Source organism: Alosa sapidissima, chromosome 12 (assembly GCF_018492685.1).
Source record: "Alosa sapidissima isolate fAloSap1 chromosome 12, fAloSap1.pri, whole genome shotgun sequence".
Lineage (NCBI taxonomy): Eukaryota > Metazoa > Chordata > Actinopteri > Clupeiformes > Clupeidae > Alosa > Alosa sapidissima.
The window spans coordinates 13,675,889-13,689,521 of NC_055968.1; the positions used below are offsets into that span (position 1 = coordinate 13,675,889).

Consider the following 13,633-nt stretch of genomic DNA (forward strand, 5'->3'; position numbering starts at 1 on the left):
TTTATGAGAAGGGGGGTTTAATTACTGTTTGTTTAGACATGTGGTAGCAGTTTAGACAAGCGGTCGACCCCGGCTTCTATTACTGTACCATATATGGCGTAGCAACAACCATAGGGCCTAGCTTTGTTGATGCTCTATCACTGAGAGATTCACTATGCATGCTCAGCAGTGCAGAGGACTGATGGATCCTGCTGACGGTGCAGGCTGAAGTACATGGATCAGAGGGGAACATGACGACAAGCTGCGCCCGCGTTTGCCTCGTGTTGTGTTTGGCTGAAACTGCCATACCAATTTAGAACATTTTTGGGGCATTTGAGGATTTTCATGCAGCTGAAATGTCATGAGGCAGCGATGCCCCACATGGCAAAGCCAAGACTTGTTCAGAAATGGAATGGAAACACATAGATTCATCTGACCACAGTTAATCACAAACCTTCAACTGTGCATTCTGAACTCTCTCTCTCTCTCTCTCTCTCTCTCTCTCTTTTTCTCCCTGTGTGTGTGTGTGTGTGTGTGTGTGTGTGTGGCATACCTTATTCTGTCTGTGTTGTGGGTAAGCGATTCATTCTCCCTCTTCCAAAAGATCTGTGGGAAGGGCACCCCGGACACACGACATTCCAGGCGCACTGGGTAACCCTCGGCCACACCCGTGTTCTGCAGCTTCTCAATGAAGGTGGGGGCCTTGTGCATCTCTTTGGCTGAAAGAGATAGATAGATAGATAGATAGATAGATAGATAGATACTTTATTGATCCCCAGGGGAAATTCAAGGTCTCAGTAGCATACAGACATCACACACACATTCACTAACAGCAGAAAAAAGTAATTAAAAGTATATAATATAAAAAACACAACTAAGCAATAAGGACAGTAGAAGATAAAGAATATACTAAATATACTAAAATACAATAGAGAGAAAGAGAAGGCTTACCACAGTCACTTACATGACTTCACTCTACAGTATTTGTATACATTTGCATTTTTACAACTGGCTGAAAGTCCTAGTGTCATCACATCGTTATATGCCTCGTTAGTATAATTACAATCAGTATAAGTACAATTGATTTGATTTTCAGCCCCTCTGCTAAATGATAAAAACACTTTTTGTGAGAGGAACACAGCGATTTTCTAATATACTGTACATACTTCTCATTCAGGCAAAGCACTCCTACTTGGCTGGAGTGATTTGCACACAGCACCTGAAAAGTTTCGGTGTTGCTTCTGAAAATCCCAAGTAGCAATGCTTGGCCTGAATGAGAATGTAGTTCCAAGCATGTATATGCTTAGAAAATTGCTGTGTTTCATGTTACATTGACATTTTTTCACATTGTAATTATACTAGTCACAACATGTAAATAGGACAATGTTGGAGTCACTTTTGTGAGATATGCTAGTTGGTTCTGCTGACCTTAATGAGCTATGCTAAGCTAGGCTAACGGTGGGTGCTTCATCCCTATGTTCTCCGAGTCCTGTGTTCCCCGCTCGGGGTTAGGGTTAGGGTTATGGTTAGGGTTTTAAAAAAGGGTCCTATGTTCCCCGGTCCCATACAAAGCAGGGAACATAGGACCCGGGGAACATAGGTACACTCCCCTTTAGACTGACTTACTGCACACACAGAGATGAGAAGGGTATGCATCATCTTATCGAACTCTGGGGGAGGCAGCAAATAAGCTAATTTTCCAAAAAGTTGGCGTGTTCCTTTAATTGCTATTGTGCAACTAGCCCAGAAATTCAAGGGTGTGCATTCATAACTGAATGACTGCATTAGTGTATTAAGATAAAGATGGGTGTGTTTGAGATTGTTTGTGTGGTGTGTGTGTGTGTCATGTACCTGCAACAATAAGCTCCAGGTTAAAGGAGTTCTGCCCAGCACGGTTGCTGGCGATGCAAGTGTAGATGCCAGCATCTCGGCTAGTGACAGGCTCGATGACCAATGAGTGAACACCATTCTCCCTCACCAGCATCTTGTGGGCGGAGTCTGGGCGGATGGTCTGGCCATTCAGCTGCCAGATGAGGTCGGGCGTGGGCAGTCCACTGACCTGCAGGGGGCAACAGAGAGACCTGCTTACAACCACCTTCACCCAATACCCTGAAACTTTCATCACAGAGGCTGTTTTGTTCCTAACGTAACAATGTTGGTAATAGTTTAACTGCCAGATCTGCTATGGAACAGGAATGGATTGAGCTACTTCTAACACCACACACTGAGTAAGTGTAAACAGTATGATAATGACAATGTAAACAGCCTATCAATAAAATGTGCAGCGCTATCTTCTACCATTTGTTTACATGCTGTAAGGTTGCTGGCCTCTGAATAGCACTCCTGTAGACATGAATAACACCATGTTTGTCTACTCCATCAGGATTTCATGGTGGTGTCTGCTTACAGGTGTTTGTTTGTGTGTGTGTGTAGAGGGTGTGTGTGTGTGTGTGTGTGTGAGGCAGGTAAACACCACCACACATACAAACACACACACAAACACACACTCACACACCACAACGGCCCCACCCCCACCTGTGTACGGCTGATTAATCCCCACTGGAGTGCTTTCTCATGGGAACAGCAGTGGCCTGTGAAAGGACCTGATTCTATTTACAGCGGCCGCCACATTCCAGGGAAACCTGACACCTACTCCTCCCTCAGGTGTGTCTGTGACAGACCACCTGTGTGTGTTTGTGTGTGTGTGTGTGTGTATGTGTGTGTGCGTGTGTGTGTGTGTGTGTGTGTGTGTGTGAGGGAGAGTGCTTTTCTGTGTTTGAGTGTTTTCTCTGTAGACCACCTGCGTGTGAGTGTTTGTGTGGGTTGTTAGTGAGGTAGCACCAAGACATGCAGAGAAATTCAATGTGTGTAGATTTAACACAGCATCAAGAGTTTGACTGTGAAAAAAACTGTGCAAATGGAAAAGTCATGTCTTTCTATGTGCGTACTTAACTCCCATAAGACTGTGGAATTTGTCCTTTCGAGTTGTTTGTGTGTATGTGTGTGTGTGTGTGTGTGTTGCTTTGATTGGAGCCTCTGGGGTTAAGGTTTGATGCACTTCCGCTAGCAAAGGGCCAAAGGGGGGTGGGGGGTGAGGGGTGGGGGCTGTTTTTTGGCTCGGAAAAGTTGGGAACATTTTGAAGCGCTTCTAAAGCTTTTGGAAATAAATCTCCTCTATAAATATGTCTGACATTAGGAGCCTGTCTGCCACTGGAGACTGCGACGGTTTATTTCAGATCGCCGTCCCTTTTTATAGCGTGCGAATCCCAGTATGGAACTGCACAGGCCTTGTGCACATCAGTCACATAGCGGAGCAACAGGGAGCTACTGAACACAAACAAGATGGAGGCGGGGAGAAAAGAAAACAGTGGGATGGTGAGGACGGAGGAATGGAGAGAAGGATAGAGAGAGAGAGAGAGAGAGAGAGAGAGAGAGAGAAGAGGAGGTAGGAGAAGAAGACAGCAAAAGATAAGGCAGTTCTGCAAAGAGAAGCACCACAGAAAGAAGGGTGGGGGAGGGAAGCAAACGAGGGGAGGTTGAGAGAGAGGACCAGGGGGGGTGAGAGAGAGCACACACAGAAAACACAGACACAACACACACACACACGCCTGGAGAGGAGAGAGGGGGAATTCTGAAGTGAGAGATAGAGAGGAGAGGAGAGAAGAGAGGTGGAATTCTGAAGGGAGAGATAGAGAGGAGGGAGGTGAAAATGAGATGAAATGGGAGGAAAGCTGGAGATAGAAGAGTGAAGATTAAAAACAGAAACTGTGGAGCTGAGAGATTAGCAGAAGGGAGGCAGAGAAAGAGAGAGAGAGAGAATGGTATGGAAAGAGAAAAAAGAGTGTGGATGAAAATAAAGTGCAGGAAATGAGGCGAGTCTGTCTAAGGACTCAGTCTCGTCCTCTCCTCTTTCGCTGCGGAACATCCATCACCAGACGAGTGATGAAACATGGAGCCTCCACACTGATATTTCCTACCACATATGGAATGCATACACACACACACACACACACAGACCTATCATTTGGATCCCAGAGGGATATCACCCCTTGGGTTAAACTCCATCACCTCACACAAAAGATACACACACACACACGCACGCACACACACACACACACACACACACACACACACACACACACACACACACACACACACACACACACACACACCCTGTCACCACAAACCTCTTCATCCTTCCCTTTGCACCTTGCTAATATGCAAATAATCAGGCATGGCCTTGAGTGTGTAGAGTAAGTGTCAGCGTGATGAAGGCTCAGGCGCTCCCCCTCATCCTCACCTTGCAGTCCATGCGGCACAGTCTTCCCTCCTGCACGATTAGGTCACCGGGAGCCTGCAGGAAGTGTGGGCGGAAGTGGCGCTCTTGGATGTTCTCATTCTCATCCCCACTGTCTCTGGACCTGGACCTGGGTCTGACCGACAGACAGAGAGAGAGAGAGAGAGACACACATTCACACACAGACAGATTAATTAATTGGTTCGTTGACGATTTTTCTTTTTACGTTACATGGCAGTCAGGCCCATTATAAGACACTTGTGTACTGATATGTACACCCAGTCTACCACTACTCCATATTGCATCATCAGACAGGGGGTGGGTGGGTGGGGGGGGGGGGGGGGGGGCTGCAAGGCATGACAGACAGCAGAGCATTAGACAGGTAGAACCGGAATGAAACATGACCATAAACAGCCCCAGACACCGTCTCCACCTCGCTGTGTAATCGTCCTTGATTGGCTCTTCCAACAGGGATCACGACCTCCTTGCATTCCCCCTCTCGTTCGCTATCACAACAATGACATCATCCCAGACTCCCTCGAGCTTCAAAACATACCCCCAGCTTTAAGAGAGGGAGGGAGAGAGGAAGGCAGGAGGAGAGGATGGTGTGAGAGAGAGGGGGATGGATAAAGAGGGAAGGGCTGATAGAGATCTTTAAAAGCCTCCTTCAAACAAAGAGGATAGGACGCCTTATCTGATCAGGGAGTTCCTCAAAAATGATCAACTTGCATAAAGTTTGTGAGTGTGTGTGTGTGTGTACGAGAGAATTTACCCTGCTTTTTTGTTCAGAGTTTTTCATAGTGTGTACATTATTTGTGCAAGTTTGCGTGTTTGTGTGTGTGTGTGTGTGTGCGTGCGTGTGTGTTTAAAGGGATGTATGTATGCATATCAAATGTAGTTTGTTGTATGCAGGTTTTGTTTACGTTGTGTAATTGAAATGAGTGCATTATACGGCTTTCTGAAAGCCTGTCTGGGAGACATTAAGGAAAATCTCAAAAAACCATTTAGACTTGGCCGTCAAAATGTGAAGCAACCTAACATGTCATAACATGTTCCAGCCCACTCATACCTTCAAAAAGACCTCGCCCAGTGAAAAAAATAATAAAAAAATAATAACAAGAAACAACACACACACACACACACACAAAGCCACACATGCACACACTCATCACTCATGCCAAAAGTTGCTCAAGTGTCAGAATGTACTTCAGCAGATTTTACAAGAGCCAATTTCTTTTGCCAGTACGTGTCTAAAGCCTAATGTTTTTCTGAAGGCGATACTGTACATCCCCATGTCAAAGACCAAGCACCAACCCAAAACCATGAAACACCTTACAAAACTGTAATCCCTTAACACTTCTCAAAGATCCTGATCCCAAAATATCACAGTGAAGCCCCCCCCCCCCCCCGCCCCCCACCAGTGCTTTCAATACCTCCTTCAGCCTTAGGAAAAGGTTAGCATTAGATCTGAGATTGGGAAAATCCAGACATCAGTCAACACTGAGAGTAAGGCCCCTGTGACTTGGCCAATTCCCTTCCCTTGTTGTGGTGGTGATTAGCCCTGACCTGCGCGACTGAGTCTCCATTGAGACCGGTGTTAATGTTGGCTGAGCCGAGACAGATGATGAATAGGGAGCTGTTCGCCGTTAGCGAATTGAGAAGAAAGCGGATTAATGTGCTGACGGGGATCTCGTTTGATCATCGGGCACATACATACGCCCGCCTGTGCCGGAGCCAGGGTGACCTGCCCTTACTTGCGAATGTGTCCGGACATGGGGCGCACCTGCCCTTACCTGCGAATGTGTCCGGGTGTGGAACGCTGACTCCTGCCTCTCTGGTTCACCGCCTGCACCATCATCCTTCCTGTGCAGCTGATCCTCCCCTGAGGGAAGGAGAGAGGGAGGGAGGGAGGGAGGGAGTGAGGGAGGGAAGGAGAGAGGTAGATACAGGAGGATAGAGGGAGTGAGAAAGACAGGGAGCAAAGTGGAGAGGAGGAGAGAGATGGAAAACAAGCAACACTGATCAACATCTCACATTTGAAGAGGGGAGTGATTTGTGTGTGTGTGTGTGTTTTCGAGCATATTTATGCACCCACATCACCAAATAGCTATTTATGAACTGCTGAACTCTTGAACTGTACTCAGAGCTGAAGTGGTTTCCTGTATGGTGAGGATGCTGGCCCTCCCTCACTGGCCTCTCCCACTGTGGGGTCAGAGGACTGACAGGAGTCCTCTCGCTTGGTTAGGAGTTGCTCAAAACAAGTGAATCACAGTGTGTTTGTGTGTGAGAGGGTTTTTTTGTAGTTTGCAGTCGTAGCATGTAGAGCTCTATCCAACCTTAGTGCCAATGGTAATCAAACAGATTCCCTACCTCATTACCAATGTTACTACAAAGGTACCAGCAATCAAAAAACAGTGTGTGTGTGTATGTGTGTGTGTGTGTGTGTATGTGTGTGTGTGTGTGTGTGTGTGTGTGTGTGTGAGTGTGTTTCTTACTGCAGGGTTGCCAGCCATGATGGTGTAGTTGCCATCGTCGTCTAGTGAGGCAGAGGCTGTGTGTAGGTTGCAGGTACCGTCGGCATCACGACTGATGCGATAATGCTCACTCCGCTTTGAGATCTGTTTCCCGTCCTTAAACCAGTAGATCTACACACACACACACACACACACACACACACACACACACACATCCACATTTTGCATACGCAAACACACACACCCACACAAGAAACAAACAGTATTACTAACCTTGCATGATCAGGGTGAAATACAAGCATGTTACACAACAACCACCCTCTCTCTCTCTCTCTCTGTTTCTCTCTCTCTCCCTCTCTCATTCAGCTTCCTTCATTAATCATGGCCCTGTCATCACTCTTTCATTATGGAGGTGCTGGTAGCGAGGGACTGGCTTCCATATATGGCTGGGCTTTCACGACAGAGTACACACACCAACACCCATCCACATCCACACACACACACACACACACCAGAGACAACCCTTTTCCCTGGAACACACATTCGTGGCAACCTTGCTCGTTATACCTTCTATCCCTCTATCCTCTCTTTCTCTTTCTCTCTCCCACCCTCTTTTACTCTTTCCATCTTTTTCAATTCCTGCTCTCTTTCTCTCTCACACACACACACACACACACACACACACACACATATAGTACACACACATACACACACACATAAAACCATTGTCCATTGTCTCCACACTATTAAAATCAGTCTATAAAACAGCTTTTATGCTATCTCGAAAACTCAAACACATGAAACCATTTAGCCCACCGAGCTCGATATTCAGCATGTGCCACATGCAAAGAGCCAAATGTGAGTCTCTACCAAAATTGTAACCATAGCACGCTCCACAACAACGCTCAAATGATAGGCACATAATGACAGAATGATTGAACGGCAGCCGCATTACATCATAACACATTGTGTTTGCCCAGGGCGCACTGGAACTGATTCCATGTTTCAAACAATTGTCACTTAGCACTGCTTTTGACTCAGAGGCCGAGTGACCTTTGACCTCTCAAAGGCCAAGTGACCTCTCACCTTTGGCTTGGGGTCGCCGATAACCTTGCAGGAGAAGGTGACGGGCATGCCTTCAAACACTTTGTAGTGCTTAAGCTTTGAGTCGAAGAAGGGGGCCACGCACTCGCCAGGCGCGTCTTCGTCATGCTGGACGTCGTCGTCCGACTCCTCCACGGGCGAGCGCTCCAGGCGGAACTCGATCTCGCTGATCAGGCGCTGCTCGAAGCTGGACACCTTGTACTCCTGCAGAGGTGACAGGTGAGACGGGAGATGGGGCAGCGAGAGGTCACGGTGAATGGCGAGGACATGTATTGTTTTGTTTGTTTGTTTGTTTGAATAGCGTGGCATAGAAAACCAACAGTCCATAGGAAAAATCACACAGGAAATGAGTAGGCGAGAAGTGCCCTGAACACACACACACACACAAATACAGACAAACACAAATACACACAGAGACACACACAGTGCTCTAGCGGTGATGACATTTGCTTAGCTCATATTGACTCACTCATGCACTACCCAGCTTGCTCTTCCATTGAATCTTTCACAAGGACTCTATTACTGCAAGGAAGCAAACCTCGCTACACCTTGAGTCTTTTTTCCTGCTCTCTTTTTGACATCCTCTTTTTTCCTGCTCTCTTTTTGACATCCTCTTTTTTCCTGCTCTCTTTTTGACATTCCCTTCACTTTTCCAAATTTTCCTCTTCAGTCTGTTTGAGTTTCTTTCACTAATCCTACCCCATTTCTCTCTCTCCCTCCCTCTCTCTCTCTCTCTCTCTCTCTCTTTCCTTTTTCTCCCTCTCCACCCCATACCAGCCCTTGGTCTCCCTCTCCACACAGACAGAAGGAACATCTGGAGAATGGTGTGCGCTGATGACACATCATAGAGATAATTACAGGCCTGAAACACAGCTGCAGGAATGTGTGTTTGCACACACACACACACACACACACACACACACACACACACACACACACACACACGCACATGCACATATACACACACACACGCTCAAAATCCAGATTTGGCCACAGCTATTTGCGGATATTCAACACATAGCAGATTTACAATCTGACAACGACAGAGCTTGCGATTCCCATAGTTCAGGTGAAAATGAACCATGTTGATTTTTGCCCGTTTCCACTGAGGGCGGGACATATGGACAAGACAGACACATGCGGGATCCAATACCTGATCAACACCGTTGACAGTGACCAATCAACATTTGCAGACAGCCCATTGACAGGTGATGTGATGAAAGCCCAGATGTATTACATTGCTACTTTACTACCCTAATTATTCTGTCTACAGTATGCACGTCTCAGATTTTGAATTTCACAGACTAAACATGTTTACACAGATTGAACATGCAGTAAAACTAAACTTGATTTGATTTGAATTGATGGACTATAAATGTTTATACAGATTGCATGCGCGGTAAAACCAAACTTGATTTGATTTGAATTGATCATTGTTTGAAATTGTTCAGCATAAGGCGAAGTAGGTTTACCAATCTTTCAAGCTTTCATGTGTATCACCCATCAATGACTGTAACAGCAGGTGAAAATCAACAGCCCTGTATGCTCTGATCTCTACCATTATCAGCCCACTACCATGACTGATTCATAGAGTTCTCATTCATGTGGTGAACGCCCTGTGGGGTTCTGTGAGGGCCCGGTTACGTGATAACACACACTCCAATTTCACACGCAGTGTGGCTTAGTTGATTGGCTCAGGCAGAAAGAGTAACCACACTTGGGGGACAAGGAGACAGACAGAGAGAGAGAGAGAGAGAAAGAAAGAAAGAGATAGAGAGAGAGAGAGAGAGAGATAGAGAGAAATAGAGAGAGAGAGAGAAAGAGAGAGAAAGAGATAGAGATGTGCTGGAGTAGGAATGAGAGACAGACGCACAGAGAGACAGACGCACAGAGAGACAGGGGGATTAGAAATGGGCTTTAAATGACCTTTTGAGGGACAGACTCTGGCTCACTGGAGCTGCTCTCCTGTAAGATAAGAGATAAGACAACAGGGATGTGTAGTCTCTGGCTCTGATGATGTCACATCCTGTGCTCAAATAACACACACCACACATGTGTTTATGTGTGTGTGCGTGTGTGTGTGTATGTGTGTGTGTGTGTGTGCTCATGTAACATCTGTTACATGTGCACACACACTCCAAGGACTTACCTGCTTGGGAGACAAACCAGCCCATAACGACCATTTTGCCAAGTCACACACACAAACAATAAAACCACCTTACATCATCCTCACCATGACAACCACAATCGAGCACTCATCTCTGATTGGACAGAACCGTGCAACATTCTCTGACAAGCTCCAAGCGTCTGAACCTAAGGCAGATACAGCCATGCAGGTCTAAAGCGGCCTTCTAGAGTTAAAGGAGAACAAGCAAAACTCAGTGACCCCCTGGTCCTGTATCGCAGGCAGGTAACTTATCACAGCTGAGGTTAACTTTACTTACAGGAAACAGCCGACGTGTGAAGAACCTTTAAATTATGTATTTGTTGTTTGTTGAGAATGTTCCTGCTATTGTCTATATTTATGCTGTCTATACACTATTCATATTACTGACAACAGAGAGCTGGTGATTTTATGCAACTAGCAAATAATAGTTGTGGATATGAAGCTTTATGTGAAGAATATATAAAGCCTTATCAAGAAAACATGTCTCACAGTTGGAGACCTTATGAAATGAAGTATTCAAAGTATTCTTAAAAAGGCTAGTGACAAAACAACACAGAACTATTCCTCTTAGTGGGAGAATAGTTCATAATTTTAGTCCAGAATGAAAAATAATGACTGACGAATATGCATACATGACAAACAGTGCTGTGTGTGTGTGTGTGTGTGCATGTGTGTGTGTATGTCTGTGTGTATGTGTGCGTGTGTGTGTGTGTGTGTGTGTGTGTGTGTGTGTGTGTGTGTGTGTATGTCCGTGTGTGTGTGTGTGTGTGTGTGTGTGGGTGTGTGTACCTGTGTGGCTGGCTCATCCTCCTGCTCCTGAACATTTAAAACAGTGGCAGCGTTGTCTGCTCCCAGCAGCCTGCGAGCCATCTTCTCCTCATAGGTTAACCTCTGAAAGCAGGGTTTAATGGGTCAGTGTGCAGGTTAGTCAGTCAGTTAGGCACACATGCACACACACACACACACACAAACGCACACTTGCACGTACACACACACACACTCGCACATACACACACACACATTCATACATATTAATCTACATTAGCAATAAAGTTACCATACCATACACAATACGATGAATTTATGTAATATATTTGACATGATTTTACACAGCGCAACAAAACAATGAAGTTTTACTTGGTAATGATTTAAATTTGTCATATGATGGTGCTCTTAAATGAATAGTGAGGTTAAATATGGGGCTTAAGTCTAAACCAAAGAACCAGAAGGAATCCAGTTCGTTCATACGTTCTAATCTGGAGCCATGTTGAATTGAAACAGCAGTGGCTCTTAGACTCCCAGGCAGACTGGGGGAAATGAGTGGGTTGTATGGTATTGGCTGAGAGGGATAGTCACAGTTAATCCGTGTTAATGACGTGTTACTGAACATCCTCATTCAACTAGTGGACCAAAACCACACTCACACAAACACACACACACACACACACACACACACCTGGCCGTTCATGCGCTCCTCTTTGAAGCGCAGTTTCCTCTCCAGATCCTGGATGAGGCTATCTTTGGAGCCCTGGATCTCGGAGTCGGTGGCAATGCGCGTACTAGTTCTGCTTGGCTTGCGTGAGAATCCACTGTGGAGGAGAGAAGCAGAGAGAGAGAGAGAGAGAGAGAGAGAGAGAGAGAGAGAGAGAGAGGGATGGTGAGAGGAAGAGAAGACAAAGAGATAGGATGGAGTGAGAGAGAGAGATGAGAAAATAGATGGTTAAAGAGAGAGGTGAAGAGAGACAGAGAGAGAGAAGAGAGAGAAAGGACAAAGTTAGAGAGATCCTCTGAAGCACACGGAGATACGACTTGTGGCTTTAAGTACTTGAGGGAGACGGGATGAGCATGAGTATATGGGATGAATTACGGGATGACTACATACCATACTTTCAGGGATGATCTCATGAAGCTCTGGTGTAATATATGTAAACTTAATTACAGGCTGCGTTTGTGTGTGTGTGTGTGTAACAGAGAGCAAGAGATAGGGAGAAGGTGACATCCAAGCTCTGCTAAGTTGGAATATGTGACTGTGTGAAAGCCCATACAGGCGCAGACTGTTTTGTATGTCTTGGCTATTAGCTTTGATGCCCTTGAAGACTGTCACCACACACTGTCACCACATCCCAAAGTGTAGGAGGAGGAGAAGGCGGAGGAGGAGGTGAGGCTCAGCTACAGTGTGGTGACAGATGGCAGATACAGTAGCTCCCTGCCCCTGGTGTACCCCACCCAAACACACACACACACACACACACACATACACACACGCAACCCTCCTCCCTGGGACTGTCAGGTGGAGGCTGCTTGTCTGTCCCCCAGCCACCACAGAGCAAATGTTTGCCTGTCCCTCACCGATGCTGTGTAAATATGCCCTATGCACCAACTATGTTGTGTAGCGTACACACAGCCACACACACACACACACACACACACACACACACACACACACACACACACACAGAGAGAGAGAGAGAGAGAGAGAGAGAGAGGCCACAAATATACATATAGTGTACTTAGTCTAGGACTACGTCCTCACTGATTATTGTTTTATTGTGCTTGTCTCTCCCTCCACTGAGAAGAAACAGAGGCTCTCAGGCTTGCTTAAGAGGAAGGGAGGATGCTGTATATCTCAGTGTAGAGGGCATGTATAGGTATAAACAGTGCCTATATGTCCATTCCACACGGAGATGTGGATGTTTGTGCCTCATGTTCATGTGTGTGTGTGTCTGTGTGTGTTTCTCTCCTCCCTTATCGGCTGCAAAATTCCACACTGTGTCTGTTCATCATGCTCCCCCTCAGCATGGAATGCCAGAGGGGCAGAGAAATAAACTGTCAGGATTGAGAGAGAAAGAGAGGGAGAGAGAGAGAGAGCTAGAAAGAGATAGAGGACAGAGGGAGAGGTGGGGGAGAACGACTGACGGCCTTGAAGGGGAAATTGTGTGTCCCTGCCTCTCTCTCTCTCTCTCTCTCTCTCTCTCTCTCTCTCTCATTTTCTCTCTGTCTTTTTCTTTCTCGCTCACTCTGTCATTCTCCATCATCCTGTGTGTAAGACTGTGTGTGCTTTCCCTTGGCCCTTCATCATGGAGAACAGAGCCAGGTTTATCTTCAGCATGCTAAAGATCGCTATCGCTAATCCAAGCACCCAAAGCTGACAGTGTACACCATGTGATACTACAGTGTTTAATCTGCCAGGTCATGGGTGGGATGAAATATTCAGGATGATTATTTGTCAAAATGCAAGGCGAATAAAAATGTTTGTGTGTGTAATTTGTGTGTGTAGCGTGCATGTGTGTGTGTGCCTGTGTGTGTGTTTTGCTATTTATGTGTGTCAATGGCTATTTATCTATTTATGAGTGTTTGTGTATGTTTTGTGATACTGTGTTTGTGTGTGTGTGTGTGTGTGTGTTCGTGTGTGTGTGTGTGTGTGTGTGTGTGTGTGTGTGTGTGTGTGTGCCATCATGCTGCCTTGAGCCCTCAAAAAATCTAAATGTTTATGTGACTTTGCCATTGTCTGAGGTTTCATACAAATGCCTGTGTTTGGCTTTATAATTGAAAGGAATAAAACAGTGCACAGCTTTCAGATGATGCTTTGTTTTGAACACAGCCCCCCCCCCC

At 46.0% G+C, this 13,633-nt stretch overlaps 1 protein-coding gene across 7 annotated transcripts in view; it reads right to left on the bottom strand.

Annotated features, from left to right (window-relative positions):
- palld (palladin, cytoskeletal associated protein) overlaps window positions 1-13,633 on the bottom strand; it is a 95,514-nt gene that overhangs the window by 3,885 nt on the left and 77,996 nt on the right. For 5 of the 7 annotated variants that reach the window (XM_042056316.1, XM_042056317.1, XM_042056315.1 and 2 more), the window contains 9 exons: window positions 11,478-11,610; window positions 10,811-10,912; window positions 9,781-9,819; window positions 7,837-8,058; window positions 6,772-6,921; window positions 6,070-6,158; window positions 4,280-4,412; window positions 1,831-2,038; window positions 533-698 (listed from right to left, as the gene is read on the bottom strand). In XM_042056316.1, the coding sequence (XP_041912250.1) occupies window positions 533-698; window positions 1,831-2,038; window positions 4,280-4,412; window positions 6,070-6,158; window positions 6,772-6,921; window positions 7,837-8,058; window positions 9,781-9,819; window positions 10,811-10,912; window positions 11,478-11,610 (1,242 nt within the window). The remainder of the gene's footprint in view (window positions 1-532; window positions 699-1,830; window positions 2,039-4,279; window positions 4,413-6,069; window positions 6,159-6,771; window positions 6,922-7,836; window positions 8,059-9,780; window positions 9,820-10,810; window positions 10,913-11,477; window positions 11,611-13,633) is intronic. The other 2 variants (XM_042056319.1, XM_042056318.1) reach the window with 2 other exon arrangements.